At 53.6% G+C, this 17,252-nt stretch overlaps 1 protein-coding gene across 1 annotated transcript; it reads left to right on the top strand.

Moving 5' to 3' along the window:
* The first annotated feature begins 979 nt into the window (after positions 1–979).
* Positions 980–10,291, top strand: KLF11 (KLF transcription factor 11). The gene is made up of 4 exons (XM_045884068.2): positions 980–1,204; positions 2,978–3,247; positions 4,723–5,683; positions 7,581–10,291. Exons 1-4 carry the CDS (start codon positions 1,163–1,165, stop codon positions 7,859–7,861), a joined length of 1,554 nt encoding a protein of 517 aa, XP_045740024.1. The 5' UTR covers positions 980–1,162; the 3' UTR covers positions 7,862–10,291.
* Positions 10,292–17,252: the final 6,961 nt, after the last annotated feature.

Here is a 17,252-nt window from a genome sequence, read left to right as displayed (position 1 = left end):
GTTCGCTTTTAGGCCAAGGACTCCTCCCGGCGGCCTCTGCACCTCGGCTGCACCCACCCGTATCACAGCTCGGCAGCTGTGGGCCGTGTGGGCGCAGGAAGGGCTGCCCCACGCTGAGCTGCAGGCTGTAGGGGCACACGTAAACACAGCCTGGCCCCTGATCGGCAAGAACTTAGAGCTGCAGAAGGGGGTAAACCACACCCAAGTAGAAGGGGGAAGAAAGATGCCAGTGGGTATCTCTCTCATTCAAGCCAGAGGAGTCCCAGAGGGGGTGACGCTTACACAGGGTTGGGAAGAATGGAGGGTGTCAGCAGGCACCTTTCAGATCTTGGTTCACCCTACCCCCACTTAAAAGAGTGGAAACTGGGGCCCAGAGGTGCCTGGGAAGGGGCGTCAAAGGCGGACCCACGTCTAGAAGTTTGGGTTCTGGGTGCCTGCAGAAAGGAGCCACAGATGCAGAAATGTCACCTGGAGCCAGCCAGCTTTCAAAACTTCTCCCCATGGGGGAAGCACTCCTAGGAGCCAACCGGAGATAAATTAAAAACAAAAACAAGCAAGCAAAACCTGGTGGGTTCCCTCTACGGGACGAATTCTCTCCATGGGGGCCTGCACTTGGGCAGGGCGCGGGCGGGACCCCTTTAAGCACGACCCCCCTCCCCAGCCAGTCCTGCCCAGGGACTTCCCCGGCCCCATCTGCACCGCCCTTCCCTCTGGCCGCAGCCGCCGCTGCCGCCGGGACCTTTCCCCTACTTTCCAGGGCCCCCCAGGCCCCGCCCCTCACTCAGACCAAAACACGTGCCGCATCCCGCCCTGCCAGATCACGCCGCGGCCAGGCTCCGATCACGCGGCTCCCCGCGGCGCCCATTGGCCGGCGGCGCAAAGACCGGGCGCGGATTGGCTGGCGGGCGTCCGGCCCCGCCCCGGCGGGGCGCGGTGTATTTTGGTTTGCCTTCGCGCCACGCCCCCCCGGCCGCTCCCTCCGCGGCCGCCCCGCCCCTCCCGCACCGCGAGGGCCGCGCCGGGGCAGAGCGGCGCGGGCGGGCGGAGGCTCCCGCCGGCTGCAGGGACTCCGGGTCGCCGCCTGCCGCGGCGCAGGTGCGGGTGCAGCCGTGCCCGAGCTCCCGCCCCGCAGCTGCTTTGTTGCCTCCGGGCCGCCGGCACCATGCACACTCCGGGCTCCGTGGGCCCGGGCGACGCGCGTGCGGTGAGTGGACGCCCATCTGAGCGAGGGGCGAGGCGGGGACGTGCCGCCTGTGCGGGTCCTGGGCGCGGAGGAGGGCGGAAATGCACGGGGCTTTGCCGCGGCCGCACGGTTAGGGGCGCAGGGGGACCCCGGAACTGGCAGGGCCAGGGGACGCGCCCGGCCTCCCGGGGGCGTGTGCCCCGCGCCGCCCTGCGCGTAGCTTTGTCTGGCGTTTCCGCAGCGGCCGCCGGCTCCCGGCGCGGGGCTATTTCCAGCCATGACGTCACCAGGCCGTGTGAGGAGGAGGCCGTTGGGCGGGGCGCGGCTGGCGGGAACGCGACATGCGGGCGGCAGGGGTGCGGCAAGCGGGCGGTGGAAAGGGAGGGGGCGGGGCAAGAGCTGGCGGGAAGGTGGCACGCGGGGGGGCGGGGTGGGGGGTGGGGCAAAAGCTGGCGGGAAGGCCCTGCGGGGAGGGGGCGGGACAAAGCTGGCGGGAAGGCCACGCGCGGTGGGTGGAGGCAGGGGGTGGGGCAGAGCTGGGAGGAAGGCCTTATGTAGGGGGCGGGGCAAAGCTGGAAAGGGGGCGGGGCAAAGGGGGCGGGGCGGGGCACGGTTGGCGGGAAGGCGCACGCGGGGGTGGGTGCGGGGGGGACGAGGTAGGGCGCTGTTCTTAGCCGTGGCCCCTTGGTGTCGGGGCCTGAGGGCCACGGGGAGTTAGTTGGCTGGCTAGACCTAGGACTTTGGTCGTCGAGACTGGAGGACCCCGAGGGCCTGAGAGAGAGGTGTGGGAGCCCTGCGCGCCTCCGGACCTCCCGCCCATGGCGGCAGAGCGAGCAGGAGGCAGCCCCACGTCTGTGACCTCAGGGTTCCGGGGCCCGGGCTGCGGACGAAGCTGGGCCAGAGTGGCGCTTGCAAAGGCAGCCGCCTTACCAGCGTGCCCTGCCGGGGGGGGACCTGACGCGACAGAGGGGTTTGACGCTCGCTGGGGCAAACCAAGTGGAAACATGTATCTTTATAGACGTAAAGGGTCTTTGGGAAGGGATGAGTTGACTCCAGTCACTTCTCTTCCCACCCTCCCCCCCCCACCCCGAAAAAGACCGGTGTGACACACAGGACGGACATCTGTCTCTTGGGCCGGCTAGATCTTTTAAAATTATTCTTCTTATCTCCTGACTGCGCAGTAAGGAGTGACTTGAGTGTTCCAGAGTCTGAGGAACAAGGCTCAGCCAGCGTGGGCCCCCCCTTCCTGGCACCCATGGAGTTGAGCCACTGGAAAGTTCTGCCCATGGTGATGCCCTGACTTGAGAAGGCTGTGCTGAGTGCTTCAGAGAGTTGCCAGAAATGCATCTGCAGGGACACTCTTCTGCTGGCTTTGCCAACTCTGAAGAGCCATGTGTCCTCTCAGCCAACTGAAGGCTTAGAGTCGGTGTCCGTTTCTCCTGGCTGGACAGTGTCACGCTGGCCACTTTGGCTCACACCTCCGGGATTAAAGTCTTGCGAATCATTACCGAAGGAAAACACGAACTTAACTTTTCTTAAGAATCAGTGTTTTCCCGTGGAAACTGCTGGCCAGCCAAGTCCAGTCGTCTTCATTCTTCAGAACATTGGCTTAAAAGTGAAATTGTCGTCAGTGTTCTGTTGACATATTTTCCTAGAATACAGAGCGCGTTGTGTGTCGAGTATGGTGTGTTACGTGCATGGTGCAGGCGCCTGGTGTACGTACCCATGTGCCCATCAGAGTTGCCCTCTCTTTGTCCCCTGGACTGAGACGCCATTGTCTTGTGTCGCCTTTAGGTTGACATCATGGACATCTGTGAGTCGATCCTGGAGAGGAAGAGGCATGATAGCGAAAGGTCTACCTGCAGCATCTTAGAACAGAATGACATCGAAGCCGTTGAGGCTCTTGTTTGCATGAGCTCCTGGGGTCAAAGGTCCCAGAAAGGTGACCTATTAAAGATAAGACCCCTCACCCCTGTCTCTGACCCTGGGGATGTCACCAGCACGGTGCATGTGGACGCAGCCGCATCTGAGCTACCAAAGGACTTCGACTCTTTATCGACTCTGGTAAGAAGTGGGGAGAAGAGCGTTTTTTGTAATGACTAGAGTATGTTAAATAAATGTGCTGAAGGACTTGTGGGTAGATTCATTGGGATGCTGGTAGGCCAAGTGCATAACCTCCTCTTGGGTGGGTCCTAAGGGTGAAAACTTCTCTTACTTCTCGAAAATCTGCTCTTTCCATTAATAGATTATAGCTTGCAGCCACAGGGTTAAAATGTTCATAGGAGGAAACCTGCAGATTGATGCGAGAAAGTCAAATGTACTGGCTTCCGTGGGGAGTTGCAGGGTGGGGGCTTAGCTTCCCCCAGGGGACCCAGTGTGGAATCAGGGTGCCCGGGTGGCAGCTAGAAGCAGTCTGCGCTTTGGCACCAGCCTTCATTAGCGAGGTGGAAATGCCGGCCCCTCCCTCCCCTGAGCAGCCCGTTTCTTACTTGCGTGAGCTGAGGGCAGCCAAGCACGGTTTTTGGTTTTGTTTTCTTAACTTGCTAGGGCTACAGAAGTGCTGGGAGAGATTACTTCTCAGCTTGGAGAAACTGAGAATGGGCTAACAGATGTGCAAAGTAGAATCTGATTATCTTGGGTTGGAAGCTGGCACTGGGGAGAGTGTGGAAAGCAGACTTGGGAAGAGGGAAGAGAAGGAACTCGTGGGCAGTGGAGAGAATTGTACAAATAATGGGCCAGAAGCACCTCACAGAGCTACTTGGCATTGAGCTCCCCCACAGGGGGGCTGACAGTAAGTGGGAGCTGTTGGGTACTGCGGAGAGGCTTGGTTCAGTCAGAGCCACTGGTTAGAGCGTAGCCTCTGGGAGAGCATTCCGACAGGTTTTCACCTGGCATCCACTAGGCACTGGGTAAGTGTGTGTTAAATGATTAGCACTGGGATTAAAAAAAAAAAAAAAAAGATTTGAGAATCAAAAACTATTGTGAAAAGCTCTTATTTTGAATGTAAATTTGCTTTCTCATTTGTGGTCCTAATACTTAAAGTGCTCGTTTCGGTGGCTTTGCAAGCCCACAGGTGGCACTGACGTTCTTAAAACTAAGCAAATGGGTTGGTTTGGGAGAGCTCAGGAAATGGGGAGAAGCCTACAAAGTAAAATACTTCATCTAGTATTGAAATTCACTGGATGCTGTTGTGAGCAGGCTTAGACGAGTCTTTCCTAGATACTTTTTCTTTTTTTTTAAGATTTATTTATTTATTTATTTGAGAGAGAGAGTGAGAGAGAGAAAGAGCACAAGAGGGGGGAGCGGGAGAGGGAGAAGCAGACTCCCTGCTGAGCAGGGAGCCCGATGCGGGACTCGATCCCGGGACTCCAGGATCATGACCTGAGCCGAAGGCAGTCGCTTAACCAACTGAGCCACCCAGGTGCCCTTTCATAGATACTTTTTAAAAGGCATTTGGGGCATGGTGATCAAAGTAAGTCCCTTTTAAAATTTAACCACAACAACCTTTTCACACAGGAATTTTTTTTTTTTTTTTTAAGTGCATGACTCCTCCTCAGAGCCCTGATCTTGTGGAGCCATCGACAGGGACACTTGTTCCTTCTCAAGTAACTGATTCCAAAGCATGCATGGTCACGGCCATCCACCCAGCCTCCGCTGGGGCCGCCAAAGTGCTGAGCAGGAAGGCGGAGAGGGGCCTTCCTGGTTCGAAGCCAGAGCCACCGGAGCCAGCCCCCAGCCCCCCCTGCAGGCCCATGGTGACAAGTGTCATCCGCCACACTGGGGGGAATCCTGCTCCTGGCCACATTCCTACTGCCCAGATTCAAGAATGCCAACTTCCCGTTAACAGAGGAGAAGCACAGATTTTGGGACATACTGAAGCTTTGCTGGACACACAACTCACAGATAATCTACTGACCACTAACTCAGTGTCGTGTCAGCCTTGCTTGCACAAGTCTGGTGGCCTGATCCCCATTGACAAAGGCCAGCAGGCAGCGTGGCCTGTTGCACTTCAAACCTGCTTACCAAAGAATTATGAAAGTGACTTGCCAAGGAAAGCCACCCCTCTGATTTCTGTCCCTGTCCCCAGTTCTCCTGTCTTTTGCCAAATGGTCCCTGTGACTGGACAGAGTGGCATGTTACCAGCTTTTTTGAGGCCTCCTCCCCAAGGGTCTGCAGGGACTGTCAAACCCATCCTGCCCCATGCTGCTCCCGTGCCCCAGCCTGTGTTCGTGGGACCGCCTGTGCCTCAGGGAGCTGTGATGCTGGTCCTGCCCCAGGCGACCCTCCCCCAGCCTGCCACCTCTTCATCCAGTGTCGTGGCTGTGGGCAATACCAAGTTCTTGCCCCTTGCGCCTGCCCCCGTCTTCATTGCCTCCGGTCAAAACTGTGCCCCTCAGGTAGACTTTTCCCGAAGGAGAAATTATGTTTGCAACTTCCCAGGCTGCCGGAAAACCTACTTCAAAAGTTCCCACCTCAAGGCTCACCTTCGCACCCACACAGGTGAGTACTAAGGCAGGTAGGCCATTAGAACTGCAGAGCCTGTGTTGAAGAGACACACGCTAAGCCTTCCTGGAGTGGGAGGGAAACATGAGAAGCACTGGAAAAGGTGGAAAGTGGGCAGTTTTTCTTTGGTTCTGAAAAGCCTTCATAGTCTTGTAGGGATTGGGATTAACATTAGTACAACCATCATTGGTTTTTCTAGAACATGCCATCTGCTCATCCCAGTAGATAAAATGTAGTATAGTTCTAGGATTGTGGTCCCTTTGATAGATTTTTAGGGTGATGCTCATGTTGCCCCTTTTTCTTTACATTGCAGTAGACTCCTCAGTCTGCGTTTTAGAAAATGTGCATTTCACATTCAATAAACATCAATGTAACTTATTTTGGTTCACTGTGGGGAGAGGTCTATAAAGTGTGGAAAAGTTTGAATTCGAAAATACGTGAACTTTAAGGGGATGTAGTTTTCTTATGTTGGGAATATACAGTTTTGAATTCAGAAGGAGAAGTCGTACAAGAAACTATAATGACTTGGTGATACCTTTTTTATCTCATCAGCCTGGCCCAAGAGAATTTTTGGCAATGTTAGAAATATTCTCTGTCCAGTTAAGGTAGCTGCTAGCTGTATGCTTAAAATGTGGACAGTGTGACTAAGGGAGTAAATTGTTCATTCTCATTGAGTTTACCTTCACGTAGCTACATGGGGCTGGTGGCTTCCATGTTTAACGGAGGTCTGGTAGAGCTGCTGCTTTAGTAGAATAGTTCAGATGTTCTGTGGCACTCTTGGTCTTTGAGTTAGTGTTCTGCTGTTTTGTTTTGAAGGCTCCTATGGTTAAATAGTGTGTTAAACTCACCTTTGAGAGGTTCACACACATACGTGAGTGTAAGCACAGTGACAGGTTGCACGGAGTCTGCAGTGAGGATGTGTTGCATAAACTCTGTGATCATGGAACCCCCTTCCGCCAAGATGTCTGCCAACGGCCTGTAGGACAGCAGTGAGTTGTGGAATACAGTGCAGGAAGGGCTGAACTGGAAGGAGTTACTATTGTATTGTCTTCCAAAATGCATTTCAGATTGGTGGTTATAGTTCATGATAGGTCTAATCATGGTGGCTCCCACTCAACGAATGGAATCGAGTCTAACAGATAGTCACAGATGTATCGAAGCAAGTGGGTGCCTCCAAGGGGTTGTACTTTTTTTTTTTTTTAAGATTTTATGTATTTATTTTGTGGCGGGGGGGAATGCCTGCATGGGCTCAAGAGCGCGCACACAAGTTGGGGGGAGAGGCAGAAGGAGAAGTAGACTCCCCACTGAGCAGGGAGCCTGAGCCAAAGGCAGATGCTTAACCAACTGAGCCACCCAGGTGCCCCTAAGGGGCTCTACTTTTGAGGGAAGGAATGATTCCTTTCAAGAATCTTCCCCCTACCCAAAGCTATAACAATGAGAGATTATTTTTATTTAAAAATATCTTTGGAGGGGCACCCGGGTGGTGCAGTCTGTTGGGTATCGAGCTCTTGGTTTCGGCTTGGGTCATAATCTTGGGGTTGTGGGATCGAGCCCTGTGCGAGGCTCCACACTCAGAGTCTGCTTGAGACTATGTCTGTCCCTCCCCCCTTCACGCTTGCGCATGCTCGCTCTCTTTCTCAAATGGGTAAATCTTAAAAAAAAATCTTTTGAAATGTGAGATGAGTCTGATATCTTTGGGCCCTGACATATATCTTAGGTGTGGCAACAAAAAAATGGAGGATTTCCTGACTTTTGAATAACTCAACACCAGAATAACAGGATACTACTTTCTTAGATTTTGATGAACAAAATTTCAAAACGACATGAATTAACCAGCTTGGGTAAGATGCTGAGTGTTTACATTTTCTTTGATGTGTGTTTTCTCCCCTCTTAGGAGAGAAGCCTTTTAACTGTAACTGGGATGGCTGTGATAAAAAATTTGCTCGTTCTGATGAACTCTCTCGCCACCGCAGAACTCACACTGGGGAGAAGAAGTTTGTGTGCCCCGTGTGTGATCGGCGTTTCATGCGCAGTGACCACCTGACAAAGCATGCCCGGCGCCACATGACTACCAAGAAGATCCCTGGCTGGCAGGCAGAGGTTGGCAAACTGAACAGAATCGCCTCAGCAGAGAGACCCGGGAGCCCACTTGTGAGCATGCCGGCCTCTGCATGAAAGGTCAGCCAGGGACTTGCCCATGCAAAGCATTTTTCAGGAATGGAACTGATGGTTTTCTCTCCCCAAAAAAAAAAAGAAAAATTGTTTTAGGGAGTAGGAGAAAGTGGGGAGCTGGTTCTGATGAAAGTATGTTAACTTTTCCTTTTTGGTTGGGACCCTGTTCAAAATCTTGTAGTTTCAGAAGTTTTTTTGAGGAAATGGAAGAAAATTTGATCATCTGAATCACCAGCATTCAAACCGACATTTTGGCAATAAAGTTTACAAAATCTGGATTTTTACAACCTTTCTATTCATGTTTTGTAGAACTGAGACAGGGTACTAATTTTTATACTGTTTTTTATTAAAGTATTTATATTGTTGGTGTTCAAATCACCAATTTCTAGATAGGTGATTTTACAGTCTTCTTTTCAGTGTTCAACAATGGTTTTCATAATAACTCTACATTTAGTAAATTTGGCACATTATTCAGCCACAAAAAAAAAAACAAAACAAAAAAACAAAACTGCAAGTCTGTCATCAGGGCTTTTAGATCTAAGAATTTTTTAGAACCAGAACTAGTTGAATAGAGGCTTCTTAAATGGGGCGGTGGGGGGTGGGGAGAGAAGAACTTGCATTTAGCTTTTTCATAGCATTTTCAAGAGAAATTCCAGGCAACAATTCCTTTAAGGCTGTAGCCCAAGGAATTAAAATTTTGGTTAAGTAGAACTAGTCATTTACCTGTGTCCATGGTGTGACTTGTAAAGAATGTACCGCAGAGGATGTTTAAAATACCTGATAGATACCCAGTGAACAGTGAGCTGTAGGATCTGAGTGTCTGTGTCTTTGGGGGCCATTGCTCTGCTGAGAGCAACCTAGCTCAGTTTCCTGTTTGTACCTCAAACACCAAAAAAAGATAACGTAAGCACTCAAACCCAGCCACTTTGTTAATTGTCTGTTGACTTCTTTTGCTGTGGCCTTATAGTATTTTGTGAGTAGAAGAACTTCTTAGAGAAGAAGAAAAAGTCCTTATTAGTTGGAGGAACTTTCCACCAAAGTACAGTTTATCTGAGGTGAAGTGTACATGCAAACAGTCCAGCTCCAATATTCTGATTCCCCTAATTATTAAATATTAAGAACTGCAGGAAATGCAAGTTGGACTTAAGGCAGTAATACCACTGTGCTTTCTTTTCATTCATTTTACTTGAAGGGAGTTGATCTAACTGAATTACTTGGAATGGGGTGTTTTGCAGTGTGCTTAGAAAATAGACCCATGGCACCACTTTGAATCCGTGTGATCTCAGGTCCTAATTCTCCAGAGACGGCGGCGCTGGGGTCCGGGAAGCCACTGAGCTTGCTTGTGCTGGGTGGCGTCGGGAATCCAGGCGACACGATGCATGCAAGGAACATAGGAATGTTACGCTGCTTTGTGAGCCTGGGGATGGGTATTTTTTGTGTGTATGTATGCCATGTGTATTTAGATTTTTGTCTTTGTCTCTTTGTTACTGGCATTTACTTTTATTAAAATGATGGTATGGTGAAATACTGATTAAATATGATTAGGTTTTATGTTTGGGTCCTCTAGTCTGATAATCGCCACCTGGTCAGTCACTGGATGTTACTTGATACCCAGTAAGTTGCCCTTTGGTATCAACTGCTCAGTGACCTACACGTCCGAGTGCTGGCTGTATGTTTAGGTGGCGTTCATATTTTTGGACCCTTCATAGTTGAGTATTCCTGCAGCTCATGAGACAATACTGTTGCAAGAGAACCGTAATTAAATGTATATAGCTCATGCTTCCCCACCACCCAGTCTCTTCTCCCGCTTCCATCTTAAATCAACATAAACATTTCTGACTATGTATATGCCGTTAAGTGGCATTAAATTTGGATATTTTTCTTAATTATGCAAAATACTGGAAGTCCGACTCATGTTCTGGTGGATAATACAGGTCTTTGAGTATTGGATTACTTGTCACATTAAAGTTTATTCTCTGAGCAGTGTCGTTTCTAAAGAATAGATGGGTTAAAATGGTCTTGATTTATACTTCCATTTCCTGATTAGATTTAGAAATACCTTCTGTAAACGACATTTTTTCTGCCCCCCTCTGTTTGTTGACTGAAAGACTGTAAGTTGGGAGAGTGTCCATCTGAAAAACACTCTCCTGAGAACCAGAAACCCTGGGGTTCTCAGCGTGGAGGCCCCCGGCCGGCGGCTCTGGGCGTCGGGAGCGGAGCGCGCCGCGGCCTCCCCCGGTGCACTTTATTGCTGAGCAATTTTGCTTGATCTTTTTTTGACTTTGAGCCTTTTTAAGTAGTTTCAGTAATAAAATTTAAAATGTTTTGGAATTATGTTTTATGTAACAGACTTGGACTTACTATTTAAATGAATATGTGTGATGTGACTTTTTTCTTTGAATCCTATAAAACTTTTTTGATTTGCAAACCGGACTCGCGTCCTGCGTTATGAGGCTGCTTCAGAATGTACCCGTATCTTTTCAGCAGAGTCTACAAAACTTATTGTATGTTGGCCCTGCCTAACCCTCCTCTCTGTTTTCTGGGCTTCTGTTCAGCTCCCAGGTGCCCTTTAGATTCCTTGGAGGATTCTTTAGGAAAGAAGTGTGTGCGGAGGCCGCGTCCGTGTGGGCTCTCTGACGCCGCTCTGGTTCCGACAGGGTGGGACCGCGGGCTGGGGGACCTGTGACAGGAGGCCGGGTGAGAGGGAGTCTCTTCCCTCCCTCCTTCCCCCTCCAGCCCAGGCGGTACAGGTGTGTCGCTGAGCCATGGTCTTCACTCCTGCTCTTGGGGTATGTTCTCTCCCGAACCTCCTGCGGCGGGGGCTCTGCATCCACACCTCCCTGAAGGAGCTGAGATCTGCGTGAGTTCACGCCTCCGTCGTCATGCTTGTGTGTCAGCAGCCTTGGACAGAGCTGATCGCCCCCCACAGGCCACACTCTCCCGCTTTCCTGGTCCTGCACTGTCTGCTCTTGGCTGGGGCCCCTCCTCTCCCTGACCCTTTTTCTACTCCCCTCACAACCACGGTGATCGTTTCCAGTCTCGGGCCTTAGATAGAAATAACCTCTGTACCGTGGAGACTCCGTGTGTGTATCTGTCCTTTGCACCTCTAACCTGAGCCTCCGAGTCCCCCTTCCAGCTGTCTACTTGACGTGTGTCCAGTCGGCATCTCAGACTTAACCAAGCTCGTCATCTTCTCTCCCATGCTCACTTTTCTCACGGTTAAGCCCACTGTCTTGAAAAAGAACAGGGAGTCCATCCTTCCAGCCTTCAGGTGTAAAACCTTGGAGTCACCTGCACTCCTTTCTCACTTCACATGCAATCTGTCGCAGTCCCGCTGACTCCCCGCCTTCCGAAGCTGGGCCCCCTGGGATGTGATTCAATAGGCCACACTGCTCCTGGTCATATGGGCGCGCAGGCGGCGGGCTGGGGGTGAGGGGTTGGTAAATAAACGATCATAATGCGCTCTGCATTCAGCAGTCCACCCAGGAAAGTCTCTCCGACTCCGAACACCTTTGTTTCTCGGGGACAGCCACAAGCGCGGTGCCTTGAGCTGTGTGAATTTGTACTTGCTGCCCTTCCTCTGTTCCCAGGGTTCTAGCTGCTGCCTGACTGTAACATCCACCGTCCCTGTGCTTTCCACCTGCCTCTTGGTTGAGGGACTTTCACAGTGAGGAACTTGAGACATTTTCCTGATGGCTGGGCCCCCTCCTGGGAGAAAGCCCAGGCACCAGGACTCCCTACCCTAGAGGAGTGAGACACAGTCCCCTGTAAGTTAGGAGGGTTGGCTCCCAAAGGCTCCTCGCCGCTCCCTAAGAAGCTTAGTGCCTTCCAGAATTGTCCTGAGCTGGCTCTGCAGACAGGCTGCTTCTCCCCAGGATGTCTTGCTGATCTCAGAGGAAAAGTGGCCAACAAACAAGATGATAAAGAAGAAACAGGATGCCACAAGTCAAGTGCTGGGAGATGCACATGTAGTGAGGTGACAATCATCCTGTGATGGTGCTCGTGCTTGCTCAGCTCTCAGCAGGCCGTTCTGATGGCAGCCTCCGGGGAGCCTTCCCAGGGCACCCCTTTCCTGGGCTCCTTCAAGACTAGAGGTTTGGTCTTTAAGACTAAAACTTGTCATATTTCATTGGATTTTATTGCAAATCTAATTTACCTGCTAAAATGTAAGGTCCCGCATGCCAGAGATCATATCGCATCCACCTGCCCCCCATCCACCCTCCCATCCACCCCCCCACCCATCCATCTCCTCCCCATCCATCCATTCAAACCCCGTCCGTCCATTTATCCACCATCCAACAGCATGTAACAAACTCCTGTCATGTTGGAGCAGAAACCCAGAGATGAGTCATTCTAGTTTCTGCCCCCAAGGAGCTCGTAGTCCTGCAGGTAAGATGTGAAAACACATGAACATATTGAGCCGAAAACAGGTAAAAGAAGATAGAGGGCCAGGGAGCACCAGGCAGTGAGTGGCTGATCGCTGTGCCACTGGAAGAGTCTTCTGGAGGAACATCTGAACTAAAGGTGAAGGGAAGGTTTTCCAGGCCCTGGACCGGAACAGCAAGCAGCAGGCGCAGGACAACGATGCTGACGTTCCCCCCCCCGCCCGCCCCTCCCAGGCTGTAGGTGCCAGAGGTGGGGTGTGAGGGCGCCGGTGGGAGAGGAGGGGGCGATGCTGGGGAGGTGGCCTCGCGTCTTCCCTCAGGGCCAGGCAAGCATCGCAGAGGGAGCCCCAGGGCGGGAGTAGGGAAGCGGCCCACACCCGCTGCGGACTCACCTGGATTCTGGGGAGGGATGTGGGGAAGATGTGGGTCTGTGCCCCTTCTCCCCCTTTCCTGAACCTCCCTTTCATGCCAACAGCCTACCACCTCTCCTGGCTGAATTCACTGCCCAGCCTTATTTCACGTACCTTGTCACGGTAATCACACCTTGTCCCCCTCCATGGACTGTGGGTTCCCTGAGGACAGGGATGGCAGCCCTTCCTTGTGGCTGGTCTGTGTCCCTGAAGCCCAGCATCCTGGAAGCCACAGGCGACTCCCTTGGTGTTTGTTAAACGGGGCAAATTCATGCTCCGTGCTCGGGTCAGCCTGCTCTGGCCGAGGAACTGGAGGGGTGAGGCCGGGGCTGGAGTTCAGTCAGGACACTGCCGACTCGCAGACACAGGAAGAATGCTGGGAAACAGACTGGCTTTGAGCGGCAAAGGCTGTGAGGTCTCACCGGGGAAAGGGGGGAGGTGGGCAGTCCCGTCTCCCCGTGTCCTGTCTGAGGGCGTGCGTGCAGAGGGGTGGATGGCCCTGGGCGGGGGCCGCACAGAAGAGAGCGGCCTTCTTTTCTTTTCTTGTTTCTAAAGATTTATTTCTTTATGGGGGGGGATGGGGCAGAGGGAGAGAACAAATCCTGAAGCAGACTCTGCTGAGCACAGAGCCTGACACGAGGCTTGATCCCAGGACCCCGAGATCATGACCTGAGCCGAAATCAAGAGTCAGATGCTGATTGGACTGAGCCATCCAGGCGCCCCGAGCAGCCTTCTTTTCCACGAAGGGGTCTGATAGGCCCTGGAGTCCCTGCAGGCTGCACTGGTGGGTAGTGTTGATTTGGCCTGAGGCAGGCGGACTCCATCTAGCCATGTGCTGCTGAAAGATACTCTGCCCTTCTAAGCTTTAATTTCCTTACTTATGAAATAAGGCCTAAGTAAAGACAAGAGGCAATGCACCTTGCTCAGTGTCTGGCACTTTTATTTTGCATATAGAAGAAAACCTTAGCACGGACACCTGGATGGTGCAGTCGGTTAAGTGTCCGACTCTTGATCTCAGCTCAGGTCTTGATCTCAGGGTCGTGAGTTCAAGCCCTGCATTGGGCTCCATGGTGGGAGTGGAGCCTACTTAAAACAAACAAAAAACCTTAGTTGTTTCCTACCCAAAGGAGCCAGGGCTCCTTGCAGCGTAGCTGTTTTGGGGGACACAGAAACATCCAGACAGTATCCTCGTGTCACCAGCTGCCTTCAAGAACGTCAGGGACTGTGCGAAACAGCAAAGAAGTCATTCCAAGGGACTGCCACGGGCCGACTTGTGACAGTGTGAACATCAAAATCATAGAAATATGAATTCACTTCCACCCAAGATGGAGTAACAAGAACGGAATACACCTCACATCTGAAATAGCAAGGGAGGGGCGCCTGGGTGGCTCAGTCGGCTGAGCGTCCAACTCTTGGTTTCTGCATGGGTTGTGATCTGGGGGTGGTGAGAGTGAACCCCGAGTCGGGCTCTGCGCTCAGTGTGGAGTCTGCTTGCGATTCTCTCCCTCAGCCCCTCCCACTTGTGCTCTCTCTCTCTCTCTCAAATAAATAAATCTTAAAATAGCAAGGGAAAACCCACCCAGATAAAATCGCGACCCCAGTGTTTTCAAAGGACCTGGACCATAGAGAGACCCCTGAGAGACAGGAAATGAGTGGGTGAGCCCCGCGATTGCCCCCGTTGGCTGCCTCGAGGAAGTTTCCAGGCTGCCGTGGAGGGAGGGGAAACCAGGCCGGCCCCAGGGGAGTCCCTGAGTTGAGGAGATGGCACTGAGGGTCCAGGGACACTAAGGAGGTGAGGGGTCAAAGGACAGAGTGCCGAGGAAGAGAGGACAGCGAGAGAATGCTGGCGATCCGCCAAGGGCGCCCCTGAGCGATCGGCGCACCCACCGGCCTGGAGTGTGGCCGCACCCGAAACCGAAGGCAACTGTGCGCACATGGGCGTGTGTCCATTTTCCAGGCTGCGGAGCTGCCACTTTTATCAGTTCCTCAAAGGGTGACTCCGCATGGCTAGATCCGTGCTCTTGAGGATAAGGCTTCTCGGAGAGAGCACGAAGGGTGCACGGAGGGGGCAGGACATGGGCTGGGCCTGGGGCTCAGGGTGCGGGAGTCCCCAGCCCCATGCCCAGCTGGCTCGATGTCCCAACCCAGGGAGACGGCTGTGTGTGTGAGCCCGGGGGGCCGTGACACGGCTGCCCAGGCCAGTGACGACACGGCTGGGGGAAGCTCTGAAACATTAATACAGGGAACACCAGGAAAATGCGGAGTTCCTGCTGGTAAGCGGAGTGGGGCTCGAAGCCGTGGGTCCTCACTTGTAACCTCAGGGGCGTCCCTGAGGAAGAGTTGTGCCTCTTGGTACACCAAACCCCCCAAGCCCAGGCCCAGCCGGCCGCCTGTGGAGCACAGACCAGCCCCTCCACCTACACTGAGCGGCCCAACCTCACGACCAAGTGCCCACCTGTTACCTGCATGGGCTTTGCAGTGACAGAGCTCCCCGCGCCAGCCATTCACCGGTCAGGCCTCCCAGGCACCGTGGGCAGCAGGAAGGACAAGCGCCATCTGCCGCCTGGATAGATGAGGACACTAAGATCCCCAGATCACTTGCTGGAAAGTGAGGCCAAGACTGGAGTCCGGGCCTCCTCCCTGCCCGCGGGGCTCTCCCAGTCCCCGCGCTCCCAGCTCTTGCAGCCGAGACAAGCTGATGGGCCTCCTCAGGCAGCCTGGCTACTTCCTACCCCACGTTTTCCAAGGGCGGGGGAGGGAGCAGTGTGGACTGCAGGACCCAGGCCCCAGCGGCTCCCCGCCCCTCATCTGAGCTTGCAGGGGCCTTGGCTCATTCCTGTCACATCTGTCTTTTATACCCCCAGGGCCTAGCACATAAGGTCGTGTTATTTCTATTTTCCGCTCAGATTCTCTCCTGTCAGACTCATAAGAAACCCAGCCCTTCCCTCTGCGGTTCCTCCTCTTTCGCTACAAATTGTGCTAAACCTCTTGGGGCTTAGCGAGCCCGAATGGGGATCTTTCCAACTGCAGCTCCCCGGGGGCTGAGCCGGGAAGTCCTGACCGAAGCTGCTTCTGTGATGCTTGCTGCCAAGTGGTGTCACTGTTGACCCCTGGCCACAGGCCCCTGACGTGGGCAGAAGCCTGGGTCTTGGAAGGACAGCCCTGTGCCCGAGGCGCCGCAAGAAACCACACACGCTTCTGTGTGGCCACACCCAGACACCGCTCCATGGGGCGTCCGTCAGAGGGTCACCTCCTGAAGACTTAAAATAAGTGTCACCTTTCCTTCCCAGGGTCCATACCCCACGGAAAAGGCAGCTTTTCCTTTCCAACTCTGGAAACTGACGATTTCATCACAGAAGATAGAACCCTGCACACCTTTTAAGGTCGGCTTGGTCCCCAGGGGTCCAGATGCCCGCACACCGAAGGGCTGATTTCATGTTGCCTCCTGCCTAGAGGAGGGCGCTGGCCTTCAGAGCCTCAGATGTGGTTTATCCTCCCCAGTGCACCCCGGAAGGCTTTTCTCCTGCCTGATTATTGCCAGAACAGAAGGCCCTCCACCCCCATGGGTTGGACCTCCAGGCGGGCGACGGCTACTCTTCTCTGACAACCTTTCCCCTCTCCGGAGTGAAGACGTGCCTACAGCTGTGCGGGCAAGCATGGACTGGGCATCTAGCTGAGGGCCAGGCTCACAGCAGCAGGGGCTCGGCGGATGGGGACGCATGTGGCACTGAGCAGAGCCTCGGGGGGACCTCACGGCGGGGGGCGCAGCACAGCCCAGTGGGACGTGGCTCTAAGACTTTGGACCATCAAGAGGCGGCCGGGTGGCTCAGTTGGTCAAGCGTCTGACTCTTGATTTCGGCTCAGGTCATGATCTCAGGGTCGTGAGGTCGAGCCCCGCATCAGCCTCCGCGCTCAGCCAGGAATCTGCTTGAGCTTCTCTCCCTCTGCCCCTCCTCTCTCTCTCTCTCTCTCTCAAATAAATAAATAAATAAATAAATAAGACTTTGGCCCATCAAAGGGCACTGTCTGGCGTGGCTCTGCTCCTTCCCCAGGGAAATGGCCACGACGTTTCTCAGAGCCGGGATGGAGTGTGTTTCCTGGCTTCCTGGCATTCTGCCGCCTCTCAGAGGAGCGTGCCCCCCGCAGAAACCAGGAGACGCACTTCCAGTGCTCAGACCGTCCCAGACCTCCGCACGGGTTGGGTCGTTGTCACTTTCGACTCTGAGGCCTTTTCCTTCCTGCCTCTCGTTGAGCTGCCTCCTGCCCCATCTGGGAGCAGGTGCCGCACTCAGCTCCGGAGCAGAGGGCTGGGGTTCAGGGGAGGCGCACGGAGCTGCCCCGGGAGGGCGGTGAGTGGCCGCCGTGGGCCACCAGCCCCCGTCTAGTGGTCCCGGGCCTTCCCCGCCGCCGCCACCCCTGGGCCAGCCCCCCACCCGGGCCCACCTCACGGCTGGGACACACGGCTTTAGGCTTTATATGGCTGGTCACCATTCAGAAGACACTTTCCTGAATTCAGGGAATTAAAAAAAAAAAAAAGGACCCGAGAGCAACTGCTTTGCTTTGATGATGTGCACTCACTTTGACCTCGACAGAGACTGG

This window comes from Mirounga angustirostris, unplaced genomic scaffold (genome assembly GCF_029215605.1).
Source record: "Mirounga angustirostris isolate CCGP_5_RB_7025 unplaced genomic scaffold, mMirAng1.0.hap1 SCAF_10, whole genome shotgun sequence".
NCBI classification, from domain to species: Eukaryota; Metazoa; Chordata; class Mammalia; order Carnivora; family Phocidae; genus Mirounga; species Mirounga angustirostris.
The sequence above is the reverse complement of the archived record's forward strand: the minus strand, read 5'-3'. Positions and strand labels throughout refer to the sequence as shown.

Coding starts and splice junctions, on each gene's coding strand:
- KLF11 (XM_045884068.2), top strand. CDS start 1,163: ATGCACACTCCGGGCTCCGTGGGCCCGGGCGACGCGCGTGCG. Junction 1,205..2,977: donor GCCCGGGCGACGCGCGTGCG/GTGAGTGGACGC, acceptor TGTCGCCTTTAG/GTTGACATCATGGACATCTG. Junction 3,248..4,722: donor TCGACTCTTTATCGACTCTG/GTAAGAAGTGGG, acceptor TTTTTTTTTAAG/TGCATGACTCCTCCTCAGAG.